We start from the raw sequence: 16065 nt of genomic DNA on the forward strand, positions 1-16065 counted from the left end.
GGTGCTGGAGGGCTGACTATGTTGGATGCACATAGTACACTCCCTATACATGGTAAACCACAGGTAGTGTTATGTTTGGCATCCCTTTTACTGTATGTGCGGTGTCATTCCCTGGAGCCCTACCGTGTCAGTGTCTGTGCTATGTGTTGCCGCTTTGCAAAAGGCTGGACATACTGGGCATGCCTTCTTCTGCCTACATGGGCAGGCTCAGGTTGTTCCTCTTCCAAGTCCCTCTGTGCCTGTAATGGCCTTGGCAATGGTGGGGGGCTGTGTGGCCTTGCCCCATGCTGTTCTTGCTGCATCTGTTTCCACAGGATCATATTATACAGCATGGCACATACTATGAACATTTGTGTACATGTAGCTGGAGAGTACTGCAAGGGTCCACTGGATATGTCCAGGCAGCGGAACTGTGACTTGAGCATCCCAAACACATGCTCTGTTATGATTCTGGTTTGTGCGTGTGCCTCATTATAGAGTTCTTGTTTGTGTGTGTGTGCATTTCTAATGGGTGTCATCAGCCACGGCTCCAGTGCATAACCTGCATCTCCCACTAGATGGCCATATGGGATGTCCCCACTGGCAAATGACTGGTACAGCTGTGTCATATGCCAGATGTGGGAGTCGTGATAGCTTCCAGGGTTGACAGCACACACATTCAAGATAATGCCCTAGGCATCTCACATGACCTGGCAGTTGATAGAGGGGAAGCCCTTGCGGTTTATGTGGACACTACCCCATTCATCGGGTGGTGCTTTGATGTGTATGTTTGTACAATCTATAGCACCCATTACCTCAGGGTATTCTGCTATTCTGGTGGAAGAGATGCATATTGCTGGTCAACTCCACATGGGTATTGAGGAAGCATATGTGCTAACCGGCATGTGCTGACATGGCATCCTGGAACTGGTGGAGTATCCTGGATGCTGATGCCTGTGAGATCACTATGGTATCCCCAGTTGGCCTTTGGAAGGTACCTGTGGCTAGTATTCTTAAGCCTACACTTACCTTGGTTTCCCTCTGTTGGTTCTGTGTGTGAAGCGTGGCTGGCACAGCTCAACAATTTGCTGTAGAATGTCCCTGTCCACCCTATAGCGCCCCACTATCTCCAACTCATGTAGTCCCTGGTAGGTTACTATTGGTCTGTACATTCTTTTTCTCCTCACTGTGGGTTGGTTGTCAGCATTCACATCCTCACTACCCTCAGCCTCTTGCACATATTGATGCATGAGAGGCTCAGTAGCAGTTAACATTTTGTTAGTTTTATCAGGTAAAATTTCCCCATCTGTGTATACCGGTGGTGTAGAGTTTGTGGGAAAAACCAGACTGGAAGGTGTTTGCATAGTTTATAGTAGTGTGCAAGACTGTTCCATGTGTAATTGGCTGATTATGATACATTTCAGCTGCCAGCTATGCTACTTCTCCTTGATTGCCTTCCTACTGCTGTTTTCCCTTCCCATTGCCTTCCTGTTTAAGCCCCGAGGCATGACGCATATAGCCAGTGCTCTGATGTGAACAGAGCTGCTATTTCCTGTTTTTATTTTGTTTTGTTTAAAACCCGGAGTGTGGCGTGAACACCCGTTTAGGCAATGTAAACACTGCTAGGCAGCTTCAGACACACCCCCTTCCTTAGCTGTGTTTAGCTAAGGGCAAACACAGGCCACAGAGCTCCAATAAGCTTACAGCATGCATGACACTCCCCCTTATGAGGTCATCTACCTCTTATACAATGGTGTTGCTGCACCTACATGGTTAGGTGCAAGCTAACACTGAGAGGAAATATGTGATTCATATCAATCCCATCATTTGCATAAAACAGAATGCTAATTCCTAGTTACCACACTCACAATGATCCTTCCCCCTTAGTAACCACTATTCCCTGGAATTATTGTCATATGCATGCCATTGAGTATTATGGCAAAATGCTGATTTGGGTTTAAAAGCTTATTTCCTACTTTTGCCTTATTTTCGGGTCTATCCCATTTGCCCTACACTTAAATGGCTGAAATTGGCCAAAAAGAAAAAGTTAGTTTATATAATTTGTCAACTATTTCTCATGCCAATGGCCATATACTTGGCCTACTACATTGAATACAAGCTTTCTTTGGAGTTGTCATGCCTCCATTTTGTAATTTGCAGAAAGGTATTCGGTTAGTAACTGAATACATTTCTGCAGGTTACACTATTCCTGCACAGATGCCTGCCTGCTTCCTGAATCATTAATTCACCTCATTTGCATGGTTTTCACCAGAAAATGAGGTAATTAGCAAATAGCAATAGTGTCCATGCAGGAATAGTGTAGGAGCGCTTGTGCACGTCCCAGGAGCTCATTCCTACATTGCTCGTCGGCCATATTGCATGCAGCAGCTCTTGCACTATTCCTGCACTCTGTGCAGAGCTTGCTGAATCCAGGGGTTACTGTCATCAGCCGTGTTGCTGGCCAGGTAACGGTGTGAACAGCATAAAGGCATATAACACAAGCAGACAAGTTTACCAATGGACAAACATTCTGAGAGACTGCATGACAGTGACAGCAGCAATGACTAGCAGGGCTAAATTAATGTAATGAATGTCGTAATAACACATTATAGAAAAGTGTACTCAGTGCAATGTACATTACAATATATAATTGGCATACTGAAATAAAGGTTTTGTGGTGATCATCAAGGGTATATATAATACAGTATAAATACACTAGTCTGGGGAAGTGAGTATATTGAAAAGGGTCACAGACATGAATGGTAGGAATGAAGAAAGTGGAAGATGACACATGAAACATGGTAACATACACCAGATAAGGGCATGTCAATGTATGTACACCCCAAACACAAGTTAATAGCATGAAAAGTATTCACATATGTACATAATGCAGTACATAATGCTGTTTACAGCTCCTGGGTGGGTATATTCATATAATTGCATAGTTATTGTATATTATAAGGTCACATATCAGTGAAGATGACTGGTTATGATATAAACACCCTCACATGATCACTGCAGAGGACATTTATCAAGGCTGATATATACAATAGGGGTATGTGCATATTGTGAAGATGTGCAAAATGAGTTAGTTGAATATGACTGAAACTTCAGCATAGCTCTAAACCAATTGGAACACAGTGCAGCAGGCTCATGGCCAACAGTAGACAGAAGCAGGCACAATCATAGACAATATCTGCGACACTGACATAAAATATGTGATTGTGAGCTATTATACAAGTTCTGCATGAACACACTTGCACAACTGTAAGGATTTGTCAGCAATCTATTAGGGGAATCAAGCACACCTTCCTTAATAAAGACCACTTTTTAGAGGTGTTAAGAGGGGCACTGTTATACCTGCAGTTTAAATTCAGAATAATCCTGGCTAGTTGAGAGGTTTGCATGACACATATGCCACAATCCACACTTACAAGAATGTAACCAATGCCATCAATGCTGTCAATGAACTGTGTATTTAGTGGTTGCATCACAGGAAGATGTATCACACATGCATCTTGTAGAATACCTTGAATGGAAGTCTGCATTGTCACCTCCTAAGGTAATTCATCACAAAGAACACTTATGTGTGACCAAAAATATGTGTGGAAGCTGACTGTGCCAAAAGTGATACACTTGAGTCAATCATCCCTGGAAGACAATATGGATAACAACACTTAAAAACAACACACTGTTATCAGTAGATTCCTCCCATATACTGTGCATTGCATTCATCTGAAACTTGTAATAGCAATAAATGTTGTCTGCAGCATCCGCAATTGATGTATGAATTAAGCATCTGTATGCCCGTGTGTACAGGAACTACAGCACTGCAAAGTATAGCATCAGTGAGCGAGGATGCTGTCACTGTGATACTGTTTACATACCAAACAATATGTGGAGCACACTTTATATCAGCACAGATCAAACCCAAGATGTCTGCCACATGATCACTGCTACCCTGACATTGCCATGGAAGCTTTTATACTACCATGAAATCCTGACATGCATGCATAAATGTACATGCAAACTGTCAAGTGGTAATACTGATATGATGTACTGGTATGTCCGTTATGCTGTACAATCACACTATAGCTATGTCTAGGATACAATTGTACATCATAGGTTTGCAGATGCATAGGAGAGTACTAGGCTAATGTCCCAAGATATTATAAGAACCTAACCAAGTGTAACATGACTTTCACAATTCTAAATAGCTATGTGAATGATGCCCACACAGGTATGAGCCTATGCCATGTTATGTATTAACAACTGCCTCTATTCATGTGTGAAATGGCTGCAACAACAGGAGTGCAATCATGACTAGCCATCCATTTATCTAGGTTGCACTTAAAGAGATTCAGACAAGACCTTTGGTTTATGTGACTGGAAGCTTGTTCTAGAGAAGGGGTGGTGTCTGAGAGATGTATCTATCTCTACAACATGATTTATTATGCCAGAGGCTCAGTTACCATCCTTGGAACAATTGACCATGCAGTTTGTGTAAGAAATGTCTGACATTTCCATCATGGCCAGACTGGAGACTGCCCTGTAGGCTAGACACAGATCGACCCTTAGTAGTCTGGAGGAGATATAATACAGTAATAGGGCTTTCAATCTCTTTACATAGGACTTGTTTTTACAATGTATATTCTTTGTGTGATAACTCAGAGTTTTCCCCAGCTGTTGCAGATGTGTGGTGAGATATATGTAAAAAGGTGCATTGTACTCAGTTATTTGTGTGATGAGGGCTGAGAACAATGGAATTATAATATCCATTGATGTGGATGGCCTGCCCATACTTAGGAGTTGTGCTACATGCAAGGGATTTGTCAGCACTGTGCCGGTGTAAGTTCCACTTACTATCTACCTGAGTACCTAGGGCATGTGCCACTCTGTCTACTCATACAGGTGTGCTGTCTATACTGTAATTAGCTCATGTATTTACTTACAAAAAGGAAATAATTATACGTTTTGCTCATCTAGTGTGTCTCCATGGCTCTGGCAACAATCATTTGTGTGTTAACACTTTCTGCAATATATCAATAGCATTCTCGGATTCTGTAATTGTCGACAATTTGCAGTTGTCCACAAAACTGGTCAGACAATGGCTGTCTAAGTTTATCTTGACTTCTGAGAATTAAATACTGAGCAGGAAAGGGTATAATACAGAACACTGAGGTACGGCCCTGGTCACTGGACTCTTGCTAGAGGTGATGTCACACACTTTGACAGTATATGTCCTGTCTGTGATCCATTTGTCTACCCACTTGGTGATGTAGGTGTTCATGCCCACTTGTGACAGTTTCTCTTTAATACCTGAGTGTAGACTTGTGCTAAATGTCTTGGCCAGGTCAAATTTGGCAGGATTAACAGTCTTTTCATCATGCATGCCCTTGGTGACCTTTTTGAAGAAGTCAACCAGATTTGACATACATGATGTCTTAATGCATCAAAAATGTGTTGGGTACACAGTCAGGAGTTTACCTGTGTTTTTTTATAAGATCCAAGATGATTCTTTGGTCTGCCTCACCAATGAGGAGAGTAAGAATTATGGGTCTATAAATCTCCTGATCAGCTGATAGTTCCACCTTGCTGAGATGGATGACTGTTGCTGTTCACCCTTCAGCCAGAACAAAGGCTATCTGAATGCTTTGTTTAAGTAGGAATCCAACTGTGTCTGCTAGGTTGGGTTTTATGTTATTGAAAAGGCAACCAGGGATGTTGTCAGGGCCCATTGATTCTGTGTTTTTAGCCTTAGAGTCCACACAGATGAAAGCCTGTCCTGAGAAAATAAGCTGAGTAATGCTTGTATGTATACTTTGACTGATGGCCAGTGGGAACAGGGGGTGAAGTTTGATCCAGACTGTTAGTTAGCAGATTGTTTATTTTCTCTGGTTGGGTATGGCTAGTGGCATTCACAAACAGTTCTGCTCTTAGCTCTGTATTCCCCTTAAAATTTCATACTTATTTAAAAAGTGATTTGTGACAACACCTCCAAATACAGCATTGGTTATGCATCACATGTCACACAGTGGTACTGTTCAGATAGTCATATAACTCTACCTATGTCACGTAATTACATCACTTGCACAGCATAGGCCTATATGTTTTTCATTGGGAAGTTGTGTGTGAGCAGACTGATACCATATATGGGCACATTACAAGTGAGGTGGTTGTGGATTATGCAGAGGTGGTTGTGGATCATGCAGAGCAGTTAGTGATACAAATGTTGATAGTCACACAATGCTACTTGGGACAACTTCAATAGCAATGCAATTGGGTATACAATGAATTCCCCAAGGTTGCAACTGAGTCAAAATTTGTTATATGTTTGTGTATATAACAGCATTACAACATGTGGATGAAACAAAACATATGTGCCTATGTAATCAGTAAGACATTACATTGGTGTATGTCATAGAACATTTAATGATGGTAGGTATACACATGCACAAGCATGCCATACTGCAAGTGCCACTGTGATGACTGAATGAGAACTGCATAAAATGTTGATATGTTCCACTACAAAAACACATGCCTTACTAAACCAACAATACATAGTATCATCTGATATCAACAGTTCTCAAGAGGCATATTACTATACATATTATGGAAGGAGCATGTAATCAAATGGCAGCAGCAGATATCAATACATTTCCTCAAATCATAGTGTGTAATACCTTCTTGTAGGACTACCGTACATCCACATCTCAACATAGCACATGTGGATGACAGCAATATTAACATCTGAAATGTTCATAGGGTCATAGGACATTACTAGGCTAACAGCCAACATCATATAAAATCCTACTCATTATTATATTATTTAAACCAAAATCATATATCAGTTTGATGGCAGATAAGTAAAGGTATGTGCAAATGTGTGTATTTTAGTGTACTGCATACTATCTCTGTCCATATGTGACATGTACACCACCCCATGGCAGTATTAGCAATCACACATTCAGTGGTCTGGAGATGGCTTGCAGTGGCTCAAGGAATGACTCTGCTTCATGATGTGTGTATGCATCTTTGAGATGAGGGCTTTCTCCAGTCCTCTGCAGGAAATATGTCATGTGGCCAAAAGGAAAAAAGGGATGTTGGATTTATGGGATTGCATTAAAGGTTCTTCTGAGTGATAGTGAAATGAAAGGAGAATGAAATGAGCATACAATTACCATAATATACCACCAGCCACACACACACAGCAGTATAATAGTTCTGATTTGAACCCTACACCAGTGTAGGTATAGAAGCTAAATTCCATACAATGTAACACTAGCACCAACACATATGTCTGACTTTAACACTGTCACCTTGCACTTTATAGAGTATGATAGCATCATTGTATGCTGAGAAAAAGATGATCACAGGAGTGTCTGGCATCCCTATGGACTCACATGGTGTTGTAAAATTGCCACCAGATTGATTATTAAATTAATACACATACACACAAACACACACACACACACACACACACACACACACACACACACACACACACACACACACACACACACACACACACACACACACACACATACACACACACACAGACACACACACACTCACACACACACACAAACACCATTGTATGCTGAGAAGAAGATGTCAGGAAGAGTGTCTGACATAAATGTAGAGTCACATCTCTGTGTACATTGTCTCAAAAATATTATTTAAATGAATACACACTCAAGTTAACTGGTATCATATTAGAATGGGCCTATATTACTTCATCGAATCTCAGTTAAGCAAAAGTCTCTTCAGTGAACACCTATTCAGAGAACATACTATTTATTGAATGGACTTTTCAGTGAAAAGTTGCCTAGGGCAAACTGACAGTAGTCTGCCTTAGCGACTATAAACAAAACTATAAAATTTAACACCTATGCAGGTGGGGAGGGCTATACCCCACACACCCCCAATGTGGGCAGCTGCACCCCCCACACCATCCCAAATAAATATACCAACTCCGCGATCTCACTACAGTTTTTATGGTTTGCCCTAAAAATCTTTTATCTGAAAAGTCCATTAGATGAATAGGACATTCATTGAATAGGTGTTCAGCGAAGAGGCATTCACTTAATTGAGATTCAACAAAGTGATATAGATCCTATTAGAACCCCTAACTATCTCGTTATTATAGCTGGAAAAAACAGTGCTTAACATTAGTGCCACAGCACAAGTTTAACTCAAATAGTGTCATGGGGCACTTTCAAGAGGATGACATCATTAGTATATGTTAACAAGAAGATGCTTGGAGTAGTGTCTGCCATAGCTTTGGACTCACATGGCATTCTAAAATTGTCACCAGGCCTATTTGTTGAATGAACACACACACACACACACACACACACACACACACACACACACACACACACACACACACACACACACACTCACACACACACAAACTCACACAAACACCATTGTATGCTGAGAAGAAGATGTCAGGAAGAGTGTCTGACATAAATGTAGAGTCACATCTCTGTGTACATTGTCTCAAAAATATTATTTAAATGAATACACACTCAAGTTAACTGGTATCATATTAGAATGGGCCTATATTACTTAATCGAATCTCAGTTAAGCAAAAGCCTCTTCACTGAGCACCTATTCAGAGAACATACTATTTATTGAATGGACTTTTCAGTGAAAAGTTGCCTAGGGCAAACTGACAGTAGTCTGCCTTAGCGACTATAAACAAAACTATAAAATTTAACACCTATGCAGGTGGGGAGGGCTATACCCCACACACCCCCAATGTGGGCAGCTGCACCCCCCACACCATCCCAACTAAATATACCAACTCTGCGATCGCACTACAGTTTTTATGGTTTGCCCTAGGAATCTTTTATCTGAAAAGTCCATTAGATGAATAGGACATTCATTGAATAGGTGTTCAGCGAAGAGGCATTCACTTAATTGAGATTCAACAAAGTGATATAGAGCCTATTAGAACACCTAACTATCTCGTTATTATAGCTGGAAAAAACAGTGCTTAACATTAGTGCCACAGCACAAGTTTAACTCAAATAGTGTCATGGGGCACTTTCAAGAGGATGACATCATTAGTATATGTTAACAAGAAGATGATTGGAGTAGTGTCTGCCATAGCTTTGGACTCACATGGCATTCTAAAATTGTCACCAGGCCTATTTGTTGAATGAACACACACACACACACACACACACACACACACACACACACACACACACACACACACACACACACACACAAACACTGTTTGACTGCAGTGAGATTAGAATTTCAATCTATCTATACAAAACAGTTCTTAATGTAAGTGCCATGGCACAGGTCTGGCATTCATAGTACCATACAGCATTTTTTAGCTAATGACATCAGCAGTGTCTGTTGAAAAGAAGATGGTAGTACGAGTGTCTCACATGCTGTTCTATAATGGTCTAAAGAATGTGAACTAACTGAATATAAACACATACACACAAGTTGACCACTGTGAGACTAGAACCCCTATTTATCTAAAGGTCACAGTAATTAATACAAGTGCCACAGCACAAGTCTGGCTTTCATAGTGTCAGATAACACTTTACAGCTGATGATACCAGCAATGTATGTTTGGGAGAAGATGTTGGGAGGACTGTATGAAATAGCATTGTGAGCATGTACAACTGTAAAGCTTTTGTTCTCCATTACACTTGATTGTTGATAGTAGAATTAAGACTCATACTCTTCTGACTATGCACGCACACCCTCACACTTACAAATACACACAATGTGGCCGCTGTGGTAAGTTAACCCCAACCCAACTATTTTTTTTCACATCTGAGGAGTGCAGTAGTTAATGTCTGTGCAATCACTGAATTATGTTTCTTCCTTGCCATAGTGCTCTTTATAGATGATAACATCATCATTATATGATGGATGTAACATATCCTGCTATGAGAGTGATGTGCGAAGTGTGGACTTTCGATTTTCTGCTTTGGTGCAAATATACTTTAAAAGATAGCTTCTCAAACTATATGCAATAAGCTGTCAGGAATGCATGTTGCAGAAATGAGACATATGCACCTGTTTCTCAATATGCTGTGTATATTACACACTTACAGTCACACATTCAGGATAATTTCCTTAGTATTACACATGACCTGGCAGTTAATAAAGTGGAAGTTCTTTCTGTTTAGGTATACTCTTTCCTGTTCCAAAGTTGCTGTTTTGATCTCAATGTGCATGCAGTCTGTGGCACCCAAGACTTCAGGGAAGTGTCACCAGGCCTATTTGTTGAACACACACACACACACACACACACACACACACACACACACACACACACACACACACACACACACACACACACACACACACACAGTCACACACAGACACACACACACACACACACACACACACACACACAAACACTTTTTGACTGCAGTGAGATTAGAACTTCAATCTAACTATCTATAAAAAACAGTTCTTAATGCAAGTGCCATGGCATAGGTCTGGCTTTCATAGTATCATACAGCATTTTTTAGCTGATGACATCAGCAGTGTCCTCCAGGCATCTTCTGCAGTTAACACATACTGCTCCTCTAGGCATCAAATATTGATTGTTCATATTTAAATTAATAATTTCAAAACCATGTTACTTACAAGGCACCAGGATATTTTGTCTTGAAGCATATTTGATGGCAAACACAACTGTATTGATATTTGACCTGTCTCAATGAGTATTTTCTAGAACTGTAAGGTGATAACTTCATTTTTAAAGGCTTAAGCCATGCCCACTAGGAGTTAAAGGCACACACTCAAAAGAGCTGTACTGGAGGGAATGAGTTAAGGGCAAAAATCCTGCAAAATCGTAGCTCTGTCATCAGGTATATGGGGAAAATGTATGTAGTCATTGGCAAGCTGTAGCATAGCATTCAGGAATTGATGTAGGATCCTGGATTTTGATGCCTGTGACACCCTCAGCATATCCCCTGTTGGTCTCTGGAAGATTACAGTAGATAATATTCTAAGTGCTACATATACCTCAGTTTCTACAGGGATTTGTCCCCCTTGATTTGTCCTTGCTTTCAGTTGAGGATAACAGAGGTTGCAGAGTTTCTGTGGTGTGGCTCTATCTACTGTGTAGCACTCTACTATTTACACCTCATGCAGACCACGAAAAGATAAATGGGGGCCTAACTCACCTTCTACGTCTTGGCTAAGGTCTATTAGTAGCAGCAACACCAGCAGCAGCAGAGACTTGGGCTTTTTGCATATACATATACACATACAGTAATGCAGCAGCAGCCCCTAACATTGCTTCAATGTAGAGTAGTTTCTGTGGCTGTATTCCAATAGGTTTTGGAATTCGAAGCCAAAACCTGCACTGAGTGTACAGGGTTGCTTTACAGCTTGTTGAATAGCTCCTCTATTTTGGATTGGTTGATTAGCATGCTGTTCAGATGCTTATACTATAATTAGCATGCCATGATGTTTACCAGGTTTGTACAGCTTTAGAAGCCATGTAGAGCTATTTACTAATTACAAATCAGTGTGCTACTGTCATCTACATACAGATGCAAACATGGTCTTAGCATGTCATGTAGGCTTTATTGAATCCACACCAAAATTGTCCCTCAGTTTAGGTTTTTGTCCCTCGATTACTGTTGAGAGGTATGCACTCTCTCTCTCACTCATGGGCAAACACACATATACACACACACACACACACACACACACACACACACACACACACACACACACACACACACACACACACGTGCGCATGCAACTGCATTAAATTTTCTTTATTTTTTCCATGCTCACTAAATGCAGCATTTTATGTCATGTTTAACAAGGGGAAGTAAAACAGCAAGTTCTTGCATCTACTTCTGCTTTTACTTTTATGGCTTTTTATTTTTCCTTTTTAATTCTGTGCTCAGTTAACAACAAAAATGCGTTTAGTGAGTTTACAAAATGGCATCCACGTTCTCTTTTCTTAGACCATGCTTTCTAGCAGTTAAATATGCTGTCATGAAGCAAAGGACATCTTTTTGACCAAGCAATATCAGTATGTTAATACCTTGTCGGAGAACATTCACTATCCAATAGCATACCTCTCAACCTCTTGGCACAAGAAATTTGGACAGAGCCATAAACGATGTGGGACAAAGGACCAAATTGTCATTATTTAATTACTTCAATCCCCAGTGATTTGTCAAAAAAACTACACATTAGATGAGGAATGGACCAAACATATGAGCCAAAAATCTGGACGGTTGAAATGTCCCATAGGATAGTGTTGTAAGTTTTTTCCATTATCTATTCAGCATTAATAAATGCTTGTTGCTGCTGATTTGCAACTTACAAGAAGGTGACCTAGCTCAGAGCATCAGTCTTGAAATAATAATCAGTCTTGGAATAATGATTTCTGAATCATGACTTTTTTCTCCTTATTCACAGACTTTGCCATCTTGTTAATAATTCCTCCATCCAAATCTGCAAACAAGCATAATCCGATTGGCAAATAGGTAATTGGCAAACATGCATCTGATCACTACTACATTCAAGAAAGGAAGAAACCTTTTCTCATTTTAAGGTGTTTACTTCTGTGTGTAATTAATTTCTTTCAACCGATCTTACCACCCACAATTATAGATGGGCTTATCTTGCTGATTTCATGAACAGTCACTTTTTTCCTTTGGAATAACAATTGTTCTGTGCATTGGCAAAGGAAAATGCAGTTAATATGTTTTGCACAACTGCAACTCATAAAATTATATATTCATTGTGGTTTTATGACTTAACTCTCTGTATTTTTTATGTAAACTAGACATTGTTGGGTGTTTACCCATGGCATCATATTTAGTCCTACTTTTGCCAGTTTATTTTTTAGTAATAACCAACAACTGGATGTGGGTATCACAGGATTTACCCACAGCTGGTGTGATTTGTTCTCTCCAGTGCTCAAACAAAGGCAATCTTGGTTGAATCCTGTAATACCCACATCCAGTCATGGGTTTTTGCTGTTCTACAATGACATTATTTAAGAACTAAATTAATCATATTTCTTAAATATGTCATGGTATAACAACACTTTAGTATTCTTCTGCATTTTCACTGTTTACTGATGTTCGATTCTCGGCTTGAGTGCAGGGAGTGCCTTCTGTGTGGAGTCTGCATGTCCTCCCCGCGGTTGCGTGGGCATTCGAAAGACATGCATAAATGGGCGTGCCTTCGTTGAAGGTTGAATGTTGAGCTGGCACCTCGGCGTTCGTAAAAAGCTACTGCCAATCATTAGCGGACTGGAGTTCCGCTGTGGCGACCCCTAACCGGGAAAAGCCGAAAGACAACAACTGATGTACTGAGCACATGCACATCCCCACACTTGCTCAGTACATCATTGTAGTGTAAGGAAGGTGCTAGAGAAGAAAGAATTTCTGTAGCAGTTTGCCTTTCTCTCTCTCTGTCTCTTTGACTAGAGAATAGGAAACCATTCATGTACAAGTCAGAAGATGGAGATTATGTGCTTGTTTGTTTTTTATCATTCTACTAAAAAAAAAAAAAAATTCTTCACATTTTCACTTTTACATTAAAGTGCCAAGCTTATGCTTGGTGCACAATGTCAGCCCTGTTTACGTCCAGTGGAACTTCTGTGATAGAAGAGTTTATATTTTATACATATCCATTTAGCTCCATATCACCAATTACACGTTTTAAACTACATTTTGTTATGAACTGACTTTATACGCTATAACTGTTCCTAAAGTAGCTGGTTAAAAGTCCTGCGAGCAATAAAACTTAAGACCATTAACATCTCTACATGTCATTGCTTATGTGCTCCATATCACAAAAAAGAGAAGGGAAAAAGAGCTGTGTTTCAATACAAAATTGCTGTTTCTGCATATTGAGGTGCAGTCCAGAACACCCAAACAGTCAGAAATTATAGAAAGTAGAGTGATTACTTCTTCACAATGTGTAAGAAGTAGTGGGGCTAGTAGTAATTTACCAGAAAATTGTAAAATTTTACAAGGGATACGGCAAGAATATGAAGAAAATGAGGGGACTTCTGATAAAGTCTCTACAGTAGTATAATTGATTTTAGTACCACTAAATATACCTTTCAACTGCCCAGACATTTGCAGAACATTATAATTTTTCATCATATTTTGCTATGTCCCTCATAAAATATCTGCAGATGGTTTTACTTCGAATATCCCAATAGAAAGTCTGACCATTCAACAATACTTCTGTGGTCTGACTTCTTTCTATTCGGATATGCTTGATTAACAATGGGCATGATGATTGACTGTCCAGTCAGTACTCATGTTTTTAAATTGCAATTACCATGTAATATAACATTTGTTTTTCACTGGAATTGTGGAATGGGACATTACTTCTTTTCATCTGAATCATATGTAAACAAATGGAACACTATTACAGAAAGAGCAGACAACATATTCAGTTACAACAGACATTTGAGAAGTTAGTGAGCGTCTGAACAACAACAGTAAATGGAACTCAGGGTTAGTCTGAATAAAACCTCTTTTAGAATTAATTTGATAGTGAGACAAAACAGGCCTCATTAGACAATAGTATTATAATAATAATAATAAGTATAATAGTATTAATTTTGATTGTTTTGTGGTGACTAGAAGGATGTAGCTACAACATGGAATACATAACTCTAGTAAGAGGATGCCATTCAACAATTACAGTAGTGTGATTTAAGAGGTGCGGTCAGTGTTTTCCAACTTTTTGTTTCAGCTTGTTCTACATGTATAATTTAAATTTAATCTCTTCCCTTTTAGGAGCGAATAATTTCTTAGTCTCTGAATGAGGAATTAGCTTTACCTTGGGGCTCAAATAATTCAGCACTAAATAAGATGCTACCAGATTTCAAAGAAAATACTATCTGAACAAACAGATGGTTCCTGGGAAGTTAGCTTTCTACACAGTCTCCCAGGATGCTCTTGGTTCATTATCATGCTACTTTCCTTCTTTATTTCTTCTGCATGAAAAATTACACTACAGTGAATTGATAATTATGATAAGTGCAATTAACATTGTAGATCATGAATGCAAAGCTTGTGTAAATGTTTAGTTTCAATGCCCACAAGTGATACAGTATCCACTCAGTGTATCAAAAGAAAGTATACTTGTGTTAAAATTAATATTATGTCTGAAGTTGGGTGTCATCTTACCTGAGGAATGGTATATCCTTTAAACAGCACTGCTTTTGTTGTACTATGAGGAACAGCGAGAGGAACTACATTTCCAAAACGCAGGGTTTCATGAATAACAGCCTGTGTATAGGGCATCCTTAGTCTATCATCATAAGATACAAATTCCTTACCATTAGCAATGGATTCAATTTCCTTGTAGCACTTTTCTGCAGAAAGAATAGTAAAATGAATACCCAGAAGTCTTCATTAAAGAAGATGCATTCAATGTTATCTACTTTTCAGCTCTGAATGCTCTTGCAAAAAATAATTCAGTCAATCCTGTCTGCATTAGTGCAGTACAGTTTAAGAAAAGCATTATTTTGCACATAAATTGCGTTCCACAATTACATGAAGTTTTATGAGAGAGCTATAATACAACTCACCTTAAATAGCAGTTTATGGAAGAACATGCTGTTCCCCAGTGATACCCACATGGATATGAATCTTTCTGAATTGCCTCACTTTCTTTAGTGGATGCTTTCAAAGGGTTTGTTCATGGTAATGGTTTTCCTTTCATGAGAACCTGTCTACTGAAAATCTCTGATTACAATTCCTATCTTTGAAATGTGTGGGGTACTAAAAAATTAACATTGGTTAATAACTCTTACTTTTTACTCAGATGTAGAAATTTTAGTGATAAACTCTTCCAGTGGTAACTAATATGGTGTGAAAAGATCACTGTAAATTACTACCCCCATTTTGACAGCTGTTTAGGAGTGACTGTCAGAGGTGATGGCTTATGATCCACTGACCTACTTGATTTGTAAGTATGTCAATTTAACTTACAACAGTCCTCGTAGATAGAAGGAACAAAAAAAATCAGGTCTATATCACATCGTCAAACTTGTATAAGTTCGAATGATGTAATATCAAACCCAAAAGTCCGAAATGC

The 16065-nt window shown here is 39.4% G+C and overlaps 1 protein-coding gene across 1 annotated transcript in view; it reads right to left on the bottom strand.

Annotated features, from left to right (window-relative positions):
* The window catches only part of LOC122808559 (cytochrome P450 2D20-like), a 264003-nt gene that overhangs the window by 213766 nt on the left and 34172 nt on the right, over positions 1 to 16065 (bottom strand). Inside the window, exon 3 of the mRNA XM_044079514.1 lies at positions 15153 to 15340. Within this exon, the coding sequence (XP_043935449.1) occupies positions 15153 to 15340 (188 nt within the window). The remainder of the gene's footprint in view (positions 1 to 15152; positions 15341 to 16065) is intronic.

Source organism: Protopterus annectens, chromosome 8.part0 (assembly GCF_019279795.1).
Source record: "Protopterus annectens isolate FY-2018-M chromosome 8.part0, PAN1.0, whole genome shotgun sequence".
Taxonomy (NCBI): Eukaryota; Metazoa; Chordata; order Ceratodontiformes; family Protopteridae; genus Protopterus; species Protopterus annectens.